The sequence below is a fragment of the Mustela nivalis genome, assembly GCF_964662115.1.
Source record: "Mustela nivalis genome assembly, chromosome: 5".
NCBI lineage: Eukaryota > Metazoa > Chordata > Mammalia > Carnivora > Mustelidae > Mustela > Mustela nivalis.
In genome coordinates, this window is record NC_139024.1 from 83,952,389 (window position 1) to 83,968,609 (window position 16,221).

A 16,221-nucleotide genomic window follows, 5' to 3' on the forward strand; every position below is an offset into this window, starting at 1 on the left:
TAACACTGATAGGTAAGTGAAGAATATATGTTAAAGCATGGAATGCTAAAAAAAAATAATTTAGGTGTTTTAGGTTAATTTAAATCACAAATACATATAAACTGTAAGGCTTAAGACCTTATCTTTGCTTATTAGTCAACAATGATTTGAGAGGCATCCATATGGGATGTATAAGCCACATAAATAATACATCATTTGTGATGTAAGCATATTAGGAATATGATCTCTGGGACTAGGCTTTCTGGGCTAGAACCCTCATCTGCCTCTTACTAAAATGTGAGCTTAGGGAAGTTACTTACAGTTTCTCTATACCTCAGTTTTCCCATGTGCAAAATGCTGATAATTGCAGTGTGTTAGGAATTGTAAAGCAGATGCTAGCTTAAAGTGGTTAACTCATTTAATCTTGCTGGTAACTGGCACATAAGTGCCTACGTAAGTGTTTGTTAATATCCGGATTTGTTCTCTAAGTGGAGTGAAACTATAAAGACATTTGCAAACTGAGGGCACTTTAGGTTTTTATGATTTGTTCCTTAATATTTAAAGTTGTCTTGCCCATGACTAATATGACAGCATTCTTTTCTAAAATAGCAACATGACTTTTAGCTATTCAAAAGTTTCAATGTAGAGTTCATAGAAATAATGCTTTCTTTTTGCACTTACAGGTTTTGGTAGTCAACTGTGTGATCACAGCAACAAGTAAACTAAGCATAGTTATTAGGCATAGACAGATTTGGGAACAAAAAAACAACTGACAGGAGTGGAAATAAGCCTCTGTATTGGGAAAAAGCTCTGCTAGGTGGGAGAGCACCTGACAAGCTGTGGGCACATCAGTCTGTTTTATGTAGAGTCTTTTTTTTTTTTTAAAGATTTTATTTATTTATTTGACACAGAGAGAGAGATCACAAGTAGGCAGAGAGATAGAGGAGAAAGCAGGCTCCCTGCTGAGCAGAGAGCCCCATGCGGGACTCGATCCCAGGACCCTGAGATCATGACCTGAGCCGAAGGCAGCGGCTCAACCCACTGAACCACCCAGGCGCCCTAGAGTCTTGAGCACAAGTTAATATAGACAGCTGAGTGAAGTCTTGAAAGGAAACTACTGCTTGTTCTTTTGAAGAAGATGCTGTTGCAGACTTAACCATCTTAAGGTACCTAGTGTAGTTATCTGCTATGGGTCTGTCTGCTGCTAGATTACAGCCTTTTATCCTATTCTTGTAATGGTTAAGGTACCTTATGTTTGTGAAAAGTAGCAAGTTCTATGGCCCGGAAGGTAGATGGATCCATGATTAGTAAGTTTTTCTTAGAACCGTTTGCCAGGACCCAGACCGGTCCTCAGCTCTAGAGAGGGGAACATGCACTTTCAGTTGAATTCTGAGAGATGGGTCCTGAGCTTTTTAAGATTTCCACCAGAATCTTAGATGGTGGCACATAGAATATGGTCATTAAGTTTATGAATGACATCAAGTTTGGGTGGGATAGATGATTCAATAGGTAACTGGATTAAAATTCAAAATATCTGAGGTTTAGAAAAGTTGGTGGATATATACATAGCATGTATATGCATGTATTCAGGAGGGTTAAGGCAAGATAATTTTCTTTTCTTTTCTTTTTTAAAAGATTTTATTGGTTTATTAGAGAGAGAGAGAGAGAGAGTGCGAGAGATCACAAGTAGGCAGAGCAGCAGGCAGAGAGAGAAGGGGAAGCAGGCTCCCCACTGAGCAGAGAGCCCTATGCGGGGCTTGATCCCAGGACCCTGAGATCATGACCTGAGCTGAAGGCAGAGGCTTTAACCCACTGAGCCACCCAGGTGTCCCAATATTTTATTTTATTTTTAAAGATTTGATTTATTTTTGAGGGAGAGTAAGATAAAGCATGAGCGGGAGCAGGGAGAGGGAGAAGCAAGAAGAGGGAGAAGCCGACTCCCCACTGATCAGGGAGCTGGATGCAAGGATCAGTCCCAGGACCTCAGGATCATGACCTGAGCTGAAGGCAGACTCTTAACTGACCAAGACACCCAGGCACCCCTCAATTTTGTATTTTAAAGTGAATGACTAAAATAGCCAGGAAATGGACATTTTGAACTTATTTCCTTTTCAATGAGCTTTGGACTGGGAATAAGGAGAGCAGTTTCTTTTCTGCTATCACCTTTCAACCGTATCTCATCACACAAGGTAGGTGTGATCCTGACTTTTTCACCTACCCCTTGGGGGGAATATCCTAGTAGACTGATAAAGCACATAAAATGTTTAGAATTTGAACAAATGAAGGTGCTATTAAGTATAAAAGATGCTAATTTTTTAAAGGGACTGCTTTTATTTATTATTATTTTTTTAAGATTTTTTATTTATCTGTCTGACAGACAGAGATCACAAGTAGGCAGAGAGGCAGGTGGGGGTTGGGGGGAGCAGGCTCCCCGCCAACCAGAAAGCCCGATGTGGGGCTCGATCCTAGGACCCTGAGATCATGACCTGAGCCGAAGGCAGAGGCTTTAACCCACTGAGTCACCCAGGCGCCCCAAAGATGCTCATTTTTTAATGTGACATTACCTGCACATTTAAATTCTTGTGTTTATATATTGCTAGGTAAGTGTTTTCTCCTCCTTCATGTTTCGTAGATGTCATGTTGGTGCTTGCATCTTCCCTAAATGATATGCACTGAAATGTTGCATCTTGTAGATCTCTTTTTACTTGGATGTTTTCCAGCACAAGTACCTTGTGCTTTTCTTCCTTAACCCTGTATCTACCCTTGCTAGTCTGTTTAACCTTGTAGTTTGAACCCTTGTAACTCTGTCATCTCCCAAGTTTATCTCTAATTTTCTGACAAAGAAGGATCTAATGATTTAGGTTTACTTTTCATCTTTCATAAAAATTATGCTGCATTTGATCTGATTTTCCATAAATATGGGTAAGTGAATGCCTTTCCTTACAAGCCTGAATTATCTTAGTAATAAGAGTAGATAAATGCACACTTCACCAGGATGAAGCAGAAGTATTTGTCACTTGGGTAGGACAGGTACATATATAATTCCTCAGTTTTTATGTAATGATAGTTGCAACTATGAAGGAAAATGCAAAGCTCAGTATCTTGTCTTAGAAGAAGTGTTTCTTGAGTTTAATTATTAACCCACTGCAGAAGTTTCATAGCCATTTAATTATGTTGACCACTGTTCAAGAGAAAACACTCTGACCTCCATACCCATTTAGGGCAGCAGCGTGGCTAGCCAGGAGAAGAATAAGGGCTGGGAATACCTCAGTGTATCTCTCTTTGGTTTTTTGTTCTTAGTTTAGTTCTCAGATTTTTGCTCCTATACTAAATGATTGGGAAATAAGATCTCACTGTACTGTTTTCAGAGCAACATGAAGAATGCCTTTTATAATGGAATAGTAGTAGTACCTGATGTAGTGTAGAATTTAAAAAAAATTTTTTGTACGAATAATACTTTATTGAGCTATGATTTATATATAGTAAAGTGCGCAATCTTAAATATATTACATAATTTTGTCAAATGTATACATGTTAAGTCATCTGTTAGATAAAGAAAATTTTCATCACTCAGGAAGTGCCTTCCATTTCTACAGAATTTTAAAAACCTATTTTTACTAAGTGGATAGGAATAGTTTAAGTGAGAAATTTAATAATCAATGTGTATAAAATTTCTTTAGGTAGCTGGAGAGCAGTGAACTTAGTCTTTAAGAAATTTTTTTTAATATTCTTTTTTTTTTTTTTTTTAAGATTTTATTTGGGGTGCCTGGTTGGCTCAGTTGGTTAAGCGTCTGCCTTTGGCTCAGGTGGTGATCCCAGGGTCCTGGGATCAAGCCCCATGTCTGGTTCCCTGCTCAGCAGGGAGTCTGCTTTTCCTCCCCCCCCCTGCAGCTCCTGCTTATGCTCGCCTGTGTACGCATGTGCTCACGCGCGCACTCTCTGTCAAATAAGTTATTTAAAAAATTTTTAAATTTTTTTACTTGTCAGGGAAAGAGAGAAGGAGAAGTAGAGCAAGCACAAGCAGGGGGAGTGGCAGGCAGAGGGAGAAGCAGACTCCCCACTGAGCAGGGAGCCTGAAGTGGGGTGGGCTCCATCCCAGGAACCTGAGATCATGACCTGAGCCGAAGGCAGACACTTGACCACCTGAGCCACCCAGGCATCCCTTAGTCTTTTTACTTTTTAAGGTTTTTTTCTCTACTATAAAAGTGAATTTTGCTAAGCGTTAGTTTTGTTCTGAAACAAGAGTTTGAATTTCTTAAAATACACAGTTGGAAATGAAGAGACTGGGATATAAGGCAGTCCTCCATTTTCCAAGTAAGAAAAGGAAGTGTTTGGTCAATGTGAATACAAACTTTTAGGGGTGTAGGTGAAATAATTAAATGTCTAATTAAAGTGCTAATTATATATTTTAAAACTCTATCTTTTTATTTTGAGATAATTGTAGTTTTATATGCAGTTTAAAAAATAATGTAAAAAGATCTTCTGTATTTATTCATTTTACTCCTATGGTAACTTCACATGCATGTTTAAGATAAGATCACAGGTTATAGAAAATAATAAGCATTTGTGTATGTTCCTAATATAAATTTTAAAGTACTAGTTTTCCACCCTCTTTATCAAAGCAATTTATTTGAACTTTCCACATCTTTACAGGTATCAGTGTCTTTAATGTTTACTAAAACCATGTTTAAAGCTATTGACCAGTTTTTCAGTTATTCACTTTATTAACAAGTTATTTGAGATAGAGCACTTTAAAAATCTGTAAATGTTACTTCAATTGGAAATTTTATCTGAAGCCACAAGAATCCATTCTTATTTCACTAAGAAAAATGCCATCATTTTAATGTTATTTGTGATCTTCCTAACATTAGAAGGGTTTTATTGCATTGCTTTATAAGTGCTCTTCAAAAGCCTTTTTCAGTGGCAGCTACCTCTTGTAATTCTGAGATCACACTTAATACTTAAGAATTAAAAACTGTATCTTACTCCCTTTAAAATTTGTTGTAATAACCTTGATAAAGCATCCAACACTAATGTTGCCTCACATCCTTCCTAACTTATGTGTTTCTGCCAGGTGATGAGTACTTCACTGTCTTTCCCCTTTGATAGACTCTGACTGGCTAGATGCCCCTGGGAGTTTAATTCCATTGATACGGTCTTCCTCTTTTGAAATCCCACATGCCCTTAACTCTGGGCATGACTGCATGCTTGGGTTTTTCACTTTTAGGTTTCTTGGGAGCTTTTTCCTTTTCTTCCTGTTGGTGTTTAGTCTAAAATTATTGGTGAGCCTCAAAAGTAAGGATTTAATTGTAAAGTAATTCCTTTTTTTTTTGGACAGATAATTTTAAGGAGGAAATCCTTGTGTTTGGGTATATATGCTAAGACAGCTGTAGCCACTGTTTACCATTGTGTGTGAGAGTTGGTAGTGTCATTAGTTCTCTTATTTGGGTGAAGTTTTTGGCATTTTTATTTAGTTCTTTGTATTTTGTTCCCTCCTTTCCTGTAGAGCTTTTACATGTTTTAATTTTTGTCTTCCTTTTTTACTAGTTTATTGGTGACCATGGTTCGTCTCGTTTTAATTGTTAGATAGTGTTAGACTAAGTTCTTAGTAATGTGTACAGGGCCACTGATGATAAGGTGACTTGTTTAACATCTGTATATCTTTTAGTGTAGGGATTTGAAACACATAAAACTAGATGTGGATGTTGTGTCCTTGTGGTCCTTGAATTTTGTATAAAACGTTAAGACCCTGTTCATTACAGTACCTCAACTGGAATCTAAGTTGTTAAATTGAAATTATCTTTTAAAGTAGTTTGACCCATATTGCTACATTCTAGAAACTAATCCCTTTTATTAACAATTGCGTCTTTTCTTTTGTAATATTCCCTTAGAAAGAAAACTTTGCAGACATTGTCTGAATGATTTAGAGTGATGTGTAACAGTTCAGACAGGCTGGATGCACTGTTGAAAACCTCCTTTGTCATTGCCAGCTAGGATGTCATCTGTTTGAACTGGCCTTTTTCTTGTTTGCCTGGGGTGAGCAAAGAGTGATGATTTAGCAGATTTAGTAGAGTTGTTTCTTGTTACCTAGCTGTTGTAGGAAGTTAGACTTTCTGGCTATAAGTGTACAAGGTGGCATACAGATTATTACTGGTCTTTAATCATCTAATCTTCTAGGCAAATGGAATGATTTTTAGAGTGGTGGAGGCATTGTAACTTTTTAAATTAACATATAATGTATTAATTGCTTCCAGGGTATAGGTCTGTGAATCATCAGTCTTAGACATTTCACAGCACTTACCATAGCACATACCCTCCCCAGTGTCCATCACCCAGCCACCCTCTCCCTCTCCCACCCCCTAGCAACCCTCAGTTTGTTTCCTGAGAATAAGAGTCTCTTACCATGTGTCTCCTTCCCAGTCCCATCTTGTTTCATTTTTTTTCTCTCCCTGCCCCCCACAACCTCCCACAATGCCTCTCAAATTCCTCATATCAGAGAGATCATATGATAATTGTCTTTCTCTCATTGACTTGCTTTGCTTAGCATAATACCCTTTAGTTCCATCCATGTCGTTGCAAATGGCAAGATTTCTTTGATGGCTGCATAGTATTCCATTGTATATATACCACATATTCTTTATCCATTCATCTATTGATGGACATCTCTAGGGTCTTTCCATAGTTTGGCTATTGTGGACATTGCTGCTATAAACATTCGGGTGTATGTGAGGTGTTGTGATTTGATTTTTCCTTCCTTCTCCTTCCCTTGCCCCTCAGCCTCTCCCCATCTCTACTTTCTTCCTTTTCCCTCTACTTCTCTTCTTCCTTTAGATTATTAAAGAAGATTGAGTTAGGATAAGAGATAGTAGTGTTTTATGGATGTAAAGAAAATATTATAAGTAAAATGTTTCTAGAATTTTCAGAAATCAGGAATATTAATTAATTCCCTAAGATGAGTTAGTTGGGAGTTAATTTATCCTTCATTAGAAAATTAATATCCTTCAAAATTGGGAAATTTTTTATTTCAGAGGTCAACAAATGATTAAAGTAATATAACCATTTCTCCCACCAAGCAAAGATTTAAAAGTAATAATACTTAATGTTGGTAAGAACTTATTGAAAATATTTTCAGATCCTTTTGATGACAGTGTAAATTCGTAGAACTTATCTGATAAGTAATTTGGCCATACTTACCTAAATCATAGTTTTTCATCTAGTAATTCTCCTCAGAATCAGTTTTAATGAAACTTTATTCAAAGATTTATGACCAGAGATTATGTCTTCAAATGCTCATTATAGAAATATTTATAATAGAAAAAAATCTGGGACAGAGATTGAACATCCAACAGTAAGCAAGGGACTAAATAAATTATAGTATGTACTAGACTATTACAGAGCAAGAAATGGATTTTGAAGAATACTTAATGGCATGGGAAATATTAACTAAATCTAAAATGAAAATGAAATTTTACATATTTTTATCACTTTAAAAAATGAAATATGTGATCTGTGCAAAAGAAAATATGTATATATGTCATAAAGCATAGTAAAATGCAAACTTGTGAACATATTACACAACTTTACCAACACTGTTAAATATAATAAATTCTTAATTATGCATATTTATTCATGGGATAAGAAGGAGTTATTTCAGAGTATTAAAGGTTTTCATTTTCGGGGTTTGGATTATCAGTGATCTTTGGTTTTCACTTAAATGCTTATGTTTTCTAAATTCTGTACAAGGGTTATGTGTTCTCAAAACTAGAAAATATCAAACATTCATTGAAAGGAGAGAAAAATTTAAGCTTGTTTCTTTCCAACTCGATTTCATTGGAGAGAAGCTTCTGAAAGTGTCTGTCACCTTTATCTCCTGAGTGACAAATCGTGACTGGATACACAGGGTGGCATTGTCTACTAGTTGTAGGCACTGTAGTATGTATGGTAGTGCTCCTGAGAACTGACAGGCTGGCAGTTACAGGAATTGTGGATGCCCTTTCTTCCAGATGGTGTTTGAATGACCTTTACAAAACACACTTTTGAAATCTATTTAGGTTTTTATGTTTCATGCTTTTAGGAAAAGGGGATTCATTTCTTCATTTAACAAATATTGGGTTCCTATTAAGTACCAAAGAAGAGTAACCAGGAGGGTAATTTGCTAAAAGAAAGCCGGAAGAGGGACTGATTTAAATTGGGTGGTCAGGTGAATCCTGTTTAGGGGGTTTCAACCAGGACTTGAGTGATAAGAAAGAGCTATTCTGCTGTGATTTAAGGGTAGAGGAAACAGCATGGGCAAGAGCTCTATAGCACAGTCTAGGAAAAGATAAAAGGCCAGTGTGGTTGGAATGCTGTAGATGAGGGGAGAAAAATTGTAAGAAATAAAGAGAGGAGGTAGGGAAAAGTAAGCAGAGTGAGACCATGAGGGATCATTGTGGTTTTGGAAAGATGTTTGAATTTTATATTAAATGCCATAGGAAATTGTTGGATGGCATTAAGCAAGAAATAAAAATAATTTATTTTTCATTATTATTATTATTTTTTAAAGATAGATCAAGAGAGAGAGAGAGTGAGCCTGAGCAGGGGGAGAGGGCAGCAGGAGAGGGAGAAGCAGGGAGCCCGGCTGGGCAGGGAACCCAGATGCAGGGTTTGATCCCAGGATCATGACCCAAGCTGAAGGCAGACGCTTAACGGACTGAGCCATCCAGGCACGCCGGCATGATTTAACTTAGTTTTAAAAGATTACACATTGCTTTGTGGAAAATCATTATAAGTGGTCAAGAGTGGGAATGGGGAGACCAATAAAAAGTCATTTTCAGTGGCCCTGGTGTGAGGTAATGGTGGCCAGAGTGGAAGCATTGAGAAAGGAGAGAAATATAGATTTGAGGTCTCTTTGGAGATTGACACAATGAATTTTGCTGAGTATTGTGTATGAGAGACTATAGGAGAGAGGGAAATCAAAGCTGGTTTCTAGGATTTTGACTTGAGCAACTGGAAAGAAGATGTTGGCATTTACAAAAGTGGACAAAATGCATCAGGCAAGTTTGGAAGTATTGGAAGTTCTAGTTTGAAATGTTGACTTTGAGCTGCATGTTGACATGTCAAATAGGCAGTTAAATATATGAGCTTGGAGCAAGTTGAAGAGGTTTGGGATGAGGGTGAATATTTCTGAGTCTTGAGTGTATAGATAGAATATTTAAAGCCATGGGAGAAGTGGAGGTAATGAGGACTGAGCCCTGGGATTTCCAGGTAAAGGTCTTGACTGTGGAGGAGGAGCCAGCAAAGGTGACCATAAGAGAGCAGTTAGGTGAGGAAAACTAGGGTTGGGTAGTAAATTTGATCTAGAATCTGAACAAGAAGGTGAAAGTAAAGGGAATTTCGAGAGGGGTACATCTGGATGAGTGGTACTGAGTGAGGGAGGGAGTGAGAGGAGATCGGAGACCTAATTGTGTTTTTGTTTTGTGAGGCTGCTGTAACAAATTACCACAAATTGGATGACTTAAAACAACAGAGATTTATTCTCTTAAAGTTCTGGAGGCTGAAAGGCCAAAATCTGGTGGGGTTGCCTTCTCTCTGTGAGGTTCTAGGGGAGAATCCATTCCTTGTCTCTTCCAGCTTCAGTGAGCTGTCCCAGCATTCCTGGGTTTGTGACCATACTCTTACAGTCCCTGCCTCCATCTTGATATCTCCTCCTCTCCTGTGCATCTCTCCAAACTTGCTTTGCCCTTTCTCAGAAACACTTGTGGTATCATTTAGGCTCCACCTGGATAATACAGGGTAAACTCAAAATCTTTAATTTGTTTGCAAAGACCTTTTTTCCCCCCAGATAAATTAATTCCAGGGATTACAAATTCCAGGGATTAGGATTTAATCTCTTTGGGTGGCCAGTATTCAAGCTACTAATCCTTAGTTTTAGAAGCCTGGGAGCCTTTGGAGATCTCTATAAGAGGAGTTTCTTTGGAGCAGTGGGACATAAAAGAATCCTCTTTACCTTTCATGTTTGCTGTCACATAGAGAACTCTTGTTGTCTGTTTCAAGACTGCAGGTTGATCACATTGCCTTTCTATGGGCCATCAGTAGTTGTATGCCTGTGGTTGAATATGAGAAAGGAGAAAAGGTCTCAGAAGCGTCTGGCAATTCTTTCAAGTTCTGTGTTGCTGAACTGTGATCCAAGTTGGCATTACTAGTGGCCATTATTTCTGTATCCAAAGGCTGGCTTATTTTAGATTTCATACATCTCTGTTTTGGTTAATAATATCAGTAGCTGTATTATTTCTTTCATAACCTGATTGATAAGAACGTTGCTGGGAAATTCTTATTCAGAAAGTGGAATGGATGTCACTTAGTAAGATTTAGGTATAGTGGATATTTTAAATAAATTCTCTTAAGGGAGGGAAGGATGGTGACCCAGTCGGTTGAGTGTCTGCCTTTGGCTCAGGTCATGATCCCAGAGTCCTGGGATCCAGCCCCACGTTGGTCTCCTTGCTCAGTGGGGAGTCTGCTTCTCCTTCTCCCTCTGCCACTCCCCCTTCTTGGGCTCTCTTCTCTTCCAAATAAATAAATAAAATCTTAAAAAAAAAATCTCTGGGGCACTTGGGTGGTTCAGTCATTGGGCGTCTGCTTTCTGATTGGGTCCTGGTCCTGGAGTCCTGGGATCGAGCCTCACATCAGGCTCCCTGCCCATTGGGAAGCCTGCTTCTCCCTTTCCCAGTCCCCCCTGCCCCCCCACCGCCTTGTCCCACCCCCTCCCCGCCTGTGTTCCCTCTCTCTCTGTGTCTCTCTCTGTCAAATAAATAAATAAAATCTTTAAAAAAATAAAAAAATAGAATTCTTTAAAGGGAGAGAAGGGGATGCAGAGAAAAATGCAATTTTTTCCCTTTTTTCCCCCGCTTACCAGCTTTGTGAAACACAGATGATAAAACTGTTGCTGTGCTGAGCTGCCCTCATTGGTTCTTTGCACACTTTCCATGATTCCTGCAGGATAATGGGAAACATCAAAAGTGCTAAACAAGTTATCTCTTGTTCTCTGTGCTACTGCATGGACAAAAGATAGGGACCACATCTGGAAGAGGTTTGCTTTCCTGGGATTTCTAGTAAACAAAGAAATTCCTTTATCCTCAGTTTTCTTTCAGCTGGAACTAAAATACTTGGCAGTCTAAGTCCCTACCTGTATGTATATTTGGAGAGGAGAGCAGGGATTGGGCTTCCTCCTGATGAGAGCTTTTCCTTTCTCAGGGAGCTTACTTGATCAGTGTACATTAAATCTTTGCTTGTGGGACCATATTCCTAAATTACCAGAGTGCTGACTCAGGATTTATGTGTACCCTTCAGCTTCTGTATTGGGGGCAGCGGCCCTAGTTTGTCATGCTGAAAAGAAGTCAGGCTTTGGAGTTGGCAGACCAGGTTCATCCACATACTTTTTCTTTAATCTTTGGCAAATTATATACCCTCTGGAAGCCTCTTTTTCCTCATTTTTTAAAATGGAGTTGAAGGCATCTGGTGTGCTTACCACAGAGTAGCCATGTAATAAATAAATTTTTACCAATATAATAACATCTTTTCATCTTAATACTCAGAATTTCCTTATTGCCTTTGATGTCTTTGTATTAAGCAGAGTCCTAAAGAAAGATTCACTTGTTAACATAGCATCTCTTTTGGGGAAGGAGAAATAGTGGACCCCCATCTCCTACCTACCTCCCCAGTTTTGTCTCTGTGACAATTACTTGCTATTAGGTCTTGGATTCCAGTACATTGGAAAACAACTATAACCATCAGGGAATACTTTTGAGGGAGGCTTTCATTAATGGTAGAATTTACTAGGGAGGGCAGAAGAAAGTTGGCTTAATGTGTATAGGAGTATCTCTGGGCAAAGACTGAGATACTGGGAAGGGAGTTGCTGAGGAATTAAGCTGTGAATAGGTCAGTTTATGCAATATAGAGTATTCTAGGTTTGGGGAAGAAAGCTGTAGGAACGTGTCCACTTGGAACAGGATCAAGAAGGGAAACAGCAATGAGAAGAACTTAATAGACAAGTTATTGATTGCCCACTGTGTTGTGCCTGTGCTGCTTTGTAGTGTCAGGTGCTGTGTTATGCTATGAACAAAGGATGAACAAACGATGGCATTTGGCCAAGGTCATGTATTTCCTCTTTAGTTCCCCAGCTAAAGACCTTGGGCAAGCTGCTTGCCTGTCAAGTGGAGATAAGACTGTCCTCTTATTTCCTGAGATCCTTCAATTTAATAACACCTAGGAGGAGGTGGAAGGAACATTTCCTCATTAATTTAGTCCTCATTTGTAACCAATCGTATGATGTTTCCTGGTTGTAGAAATTTTAATGTGATTTTTAAAAAAAGTGCATTTTAGAAGCAAAGCAGTAAAGTGATACCCATCTCATGGATGGCGGAAAGATTAATATAATGTATGTTAAGTGCCCATCAGAGTTAGTATTCAGTGAATTGTAGCTATTATTAACAGATCAAAGGACATGAAAAATAATTTGGGAACCTCTGAAGAAAGAATTTTAAACAACAGGGTCAAAATGTGACCAGGATCTGAAATAGGACTAGAATGAAGGGAAAGAAGATGAGATAAAAATTCAAATAATGTTAGGGTGTATCTGAGTAGAAAGTTTTACTCCTTTACAGACAAAATTTTCCTTGTTTGTAGTGATACCTTCACTTGTGGTATATGTTCCATTGTGAACAGAGAGAATGTGGTAATCTTGTGGGACAAAATGACTCCTGTGTCATCTGGGCATGTTAGAGTAATTCTGATCTATGCAATTTCTGAATTTTGCTCATCACAAAAAATAAAGCATTGTTTGATGCACTGATAACAAAGTGTGTGTTAGTTTTTGTTGTTCTGTTTGTTTTCATTTTCTTCTGGGAGTGGGTGGTTGGTTAGGGACTTAATTAGCATTAGTTTTTAGCTAATCCCCTGACCAGGAGATTTCTTGCTTAATTTCAAACATCTTTATGTTTTCATTAGAGTAATACTGAATTTTTAGCTCTTCTTTCTTTTTTTTCTTTTTTTTTTGCCCCAGGTCCAGCAAGACTATGAATCTCTGTTCCAAATGCTTTGCTGGTAAGTGCAGAAAAAGGGTTTTTAATTTGTTTTAGTTTTCCTTCTTTTAATTGTTTTTAAGATGATCTAAGTTATTTGGCCTTCCTTTGTGTTTATGCATGGGGTTTTGTTTCCTTTGCATATATGTGAAAGTAGTTCTCTTTACCAAGTACTTCATATATTTCCCTAGGACAATTGAAACAGCCTTCCCTGCGTGAAATAAAATTGTCTGTGTACTTGCACCCAATAGACTTTAATAATGTACAGTGCTGGGCATATAGTAAAACTATAAAAACTTGTGTTGTAGTAGGATAACAACATGTTCATCTCTGATTTTGACTTGAAATATTAGTAGTGAATATTGCTTTTACCAATGAGAATACAAGAGAGAGGATATTTTCATGTTGGAGTCAGGAAGAGAATCATGTTGAATTAGCCCTAGAATCCAGTCCCTTGTTGAAATTATGTTGGGTAAATCACTTATCTCTTTGGACCTTAGAGTCATCATTTGTAACATGAAGGGCTTGGGCTTGATGTTTGTCAAGGGCCTTTTCCACCCCTCAAAATGCTGATTGGTTGACTCCATAAACTATGACTCCTTCATGAACTTAAACCTTCATTTTTAAAAAAAGAATTTTATATCTAATCTCATATGAAATAACTAAGTCTTTAATGAGATATGTTTAATCTTCCTTTTCTAGTCATTTTGTCAAAGATAAAGCTGGATGCAGGATAGATTTTGATCAGGAATGCATAGCAATAGGGCAGAGTTCACTTTGAACTGAACACAACTTCAGTTTGTGCAGAGGTACCTGGGCATTTTAAATGGAGAATGAGGTAGAATGGAGAATGAGCTAGCTAGTTGCTAGCTTGGCTCAGTAGAGTCAGGGAAGTAAAGAATTATAAAGGGTTTGTCAGTGTAAGTGATGACTAGGTTGGTTGTGTCTGCTTGCTGATGTCCTGGAAGTTTAGATTCTATTCTGCTGAGACTGAGAGACTGAGGCCCTACCATTTTTTTTTTTTTAAATACTTTTTTAAATAAACATAGGCCCTACCATTCTTGATGGTTAGATTTTAAAAGAATGGCTTTCATGTCCTTGAGATAGGGATTCCTGAGGTTTAGGAGTTGCATGTGCATCTCAAAGGGACAAAGGAAGGATTCACAGTTGCAAATAGTAAATGGTCTAAGATAGGGTGGTCAGAGGCTTGTAGACAGGTGTTACAGCTAGAAAAGCTTTTAATTCTTTGGTAGCCTTGAGCTTTCTCAGGCAGGCACTTTAAGAGGGGCTAAGGTCATCCTGGGGATGGGGCCTTGAGTTGTTAGAAAATGTGTTGGTGTTTGTTTAAATATTTAATATTTGAGGGAGGCCTAGATGAAACCATTTGTGTTGAGTCTGTAGTTTTTATAGGTCTCGGTTGAGTCCTAGTTGAGAAGAGGGTTCAGAAGAGCCTATAGCTAGAGATTGGTTAAGGAGAGACTCTTTGTTAGATTTCACCTTCTCTTCATTATGCTACTTGGGCAAGAAAATAACCATAGTTAGGCTTTAGTCCTTTACGTTTATGCTTAAATTAGGGGATAGTTGGGAGGGAATTGGGGGAGTTGGGAAAGGTGGCAGTTTGTATCTGTTAAAAGTTTGGAATTTGTCAAACACTTTGGGTCTTTAAAAGGAAAAAAATATTGGTAAGTTTGGTTTTTATCCAACTTTTAACAGTATGTCTGCCATTAAGTGAGCATATTGTACTTTTTTACTCTGCATGTCTACAATTACACATATATGAAGAAATGCTTCCTTACTGGTGAGAGTTTAAGTTTTATAGTAAAGATGAAAATAGCAGTGAGACAAAATGTGTATTAGATTGATGACTATCTCCATATAGAGCTAGCTTCCCCTTGTAATTCAGTAAAGTGTGGCTTTAGGACAAAGCCAGGCACCTTTGAGTAAAGGGGCTCACATCAAATACTCAAAGAACCATCTTGTGTCCCTGACTAAATACAAAATTTTAAAAATTTCTGTGAAGGCAGTTCAGCTGTGTTCTTTGCATTTCCTTGTAGGGTATGAAATGAGGAACTCATGAGGATGAAAGGTACTGCATAGGGAATGTAGTCAGTGATACTGTAATAGCATTGTATGGTGACAGATGGTAGCTACACTTGTGGTGAGCACAGTATAACATACAGACTTGACTAATTCCTGTGTTTTACACCTGAAACTAATGTAACATTTTGTGTCGACTAGACTTCAGTTAAAAAAAAAAAAAGGAATACTTTTAATATGCATTAATACGTCAATTTACAGAAAGGGACAAAAATAGAGGAACTAAAGTATAAGAGATCTCTTGTGAGTTGAAGGGTAATGAAAAATACAGATAAAGATTTTTTAAATTATAAGCTACTGGTGTAGTTATTTCATTTTCTGAAAATTAATTTTTTTTTTTAAAGAGTATTTATTTGAAAGAGTAAGTGAGCAAATGAGCGTGAGAGAGAACACACCAGCAGGGGGAGCAGCAGAGGCAGAGGCAGAGGGAGAAGCAGGCTCCAGGCTGAGCAGGGAGCCCCGTGTGGACCCAGGGCTGGTCCTGGGATCATGGCCTGAGCAGAAGGCACCCCTGAAAATTACTTTGAATGTAACTTTTAAAATATATGTATTTGTTGGTTAGTATAGTTGGTTGTATAGTTAAGTTTATTTTTGTTACATGGTTACTTGTGCTTTTGTCTCATTATTTGTAAAGAATGTTACAATAAATAAAATGATACATGTCATATAAGAAACATTCTAACATGATTCTAGAGCTAGGTGATACTTAGTTTTGTAAGATTCTGTTTTCACATACTTACTCAAAAGAGTAATCTTAGATGCTGGTTTCTGATACTTTGGAGAGAAAATAAAACTTTTTTTTTTTTTTTTTTAAGATTTTATTTATTTGGCACAGAGACACAGAGGGAGAGAGGGAACTCAAGCAGGGGGAGTGGGAGAGGGAGAAGCAGGCTTCCCGCTGAGCAGGGAGCCCACTGCAGGGCTCAATCCCAGAACCCTGGGATCGTGACCCTAGCTGAAGGCAGAGGCTTAACCCTCTGAGCCACCCAGGTGCCCCTCATGTTTACTTCTGTTATTTCTCAGTATTGTCATATATTTATTGTTTTAGTTCAAAATGGACGTTGGAGAGGCTTGTGTTTGAAATGGCCAG

At 38.0% G+C, this 16,221-nt stretch overlaps 1 protein-coding gene across 6 annotated transcripts in view; it reads left to right on the top strand.

The window, feature by feature from the left end:
- The window catches only part of ZFAND3 (zinc finger AN1-type containing 3), a 335,420-nt gene that overhangs the window by 102,764 nt on the left and 216,435 nt on the right, over positions 1–16,221 (top strand). For all 6 annotated transcript variants that reach the window (XR_014312227.1, XR_014312228.1, XM_082732291.1 and 3 more), the window contains one exon: positions 13,016–13,056. Coding sequence is in view for 4 of the 6 variants with exons in the window: in XM_082732291.1 (XP_082588417.1) it covers positions 13,016–13,056 (41 nt within the window). In the remaining 2 variants the exon portion in view is untranslated. The remainder of the gene's footprint in view (positions 1–13,015; positions 13,057–16,221) is intronic.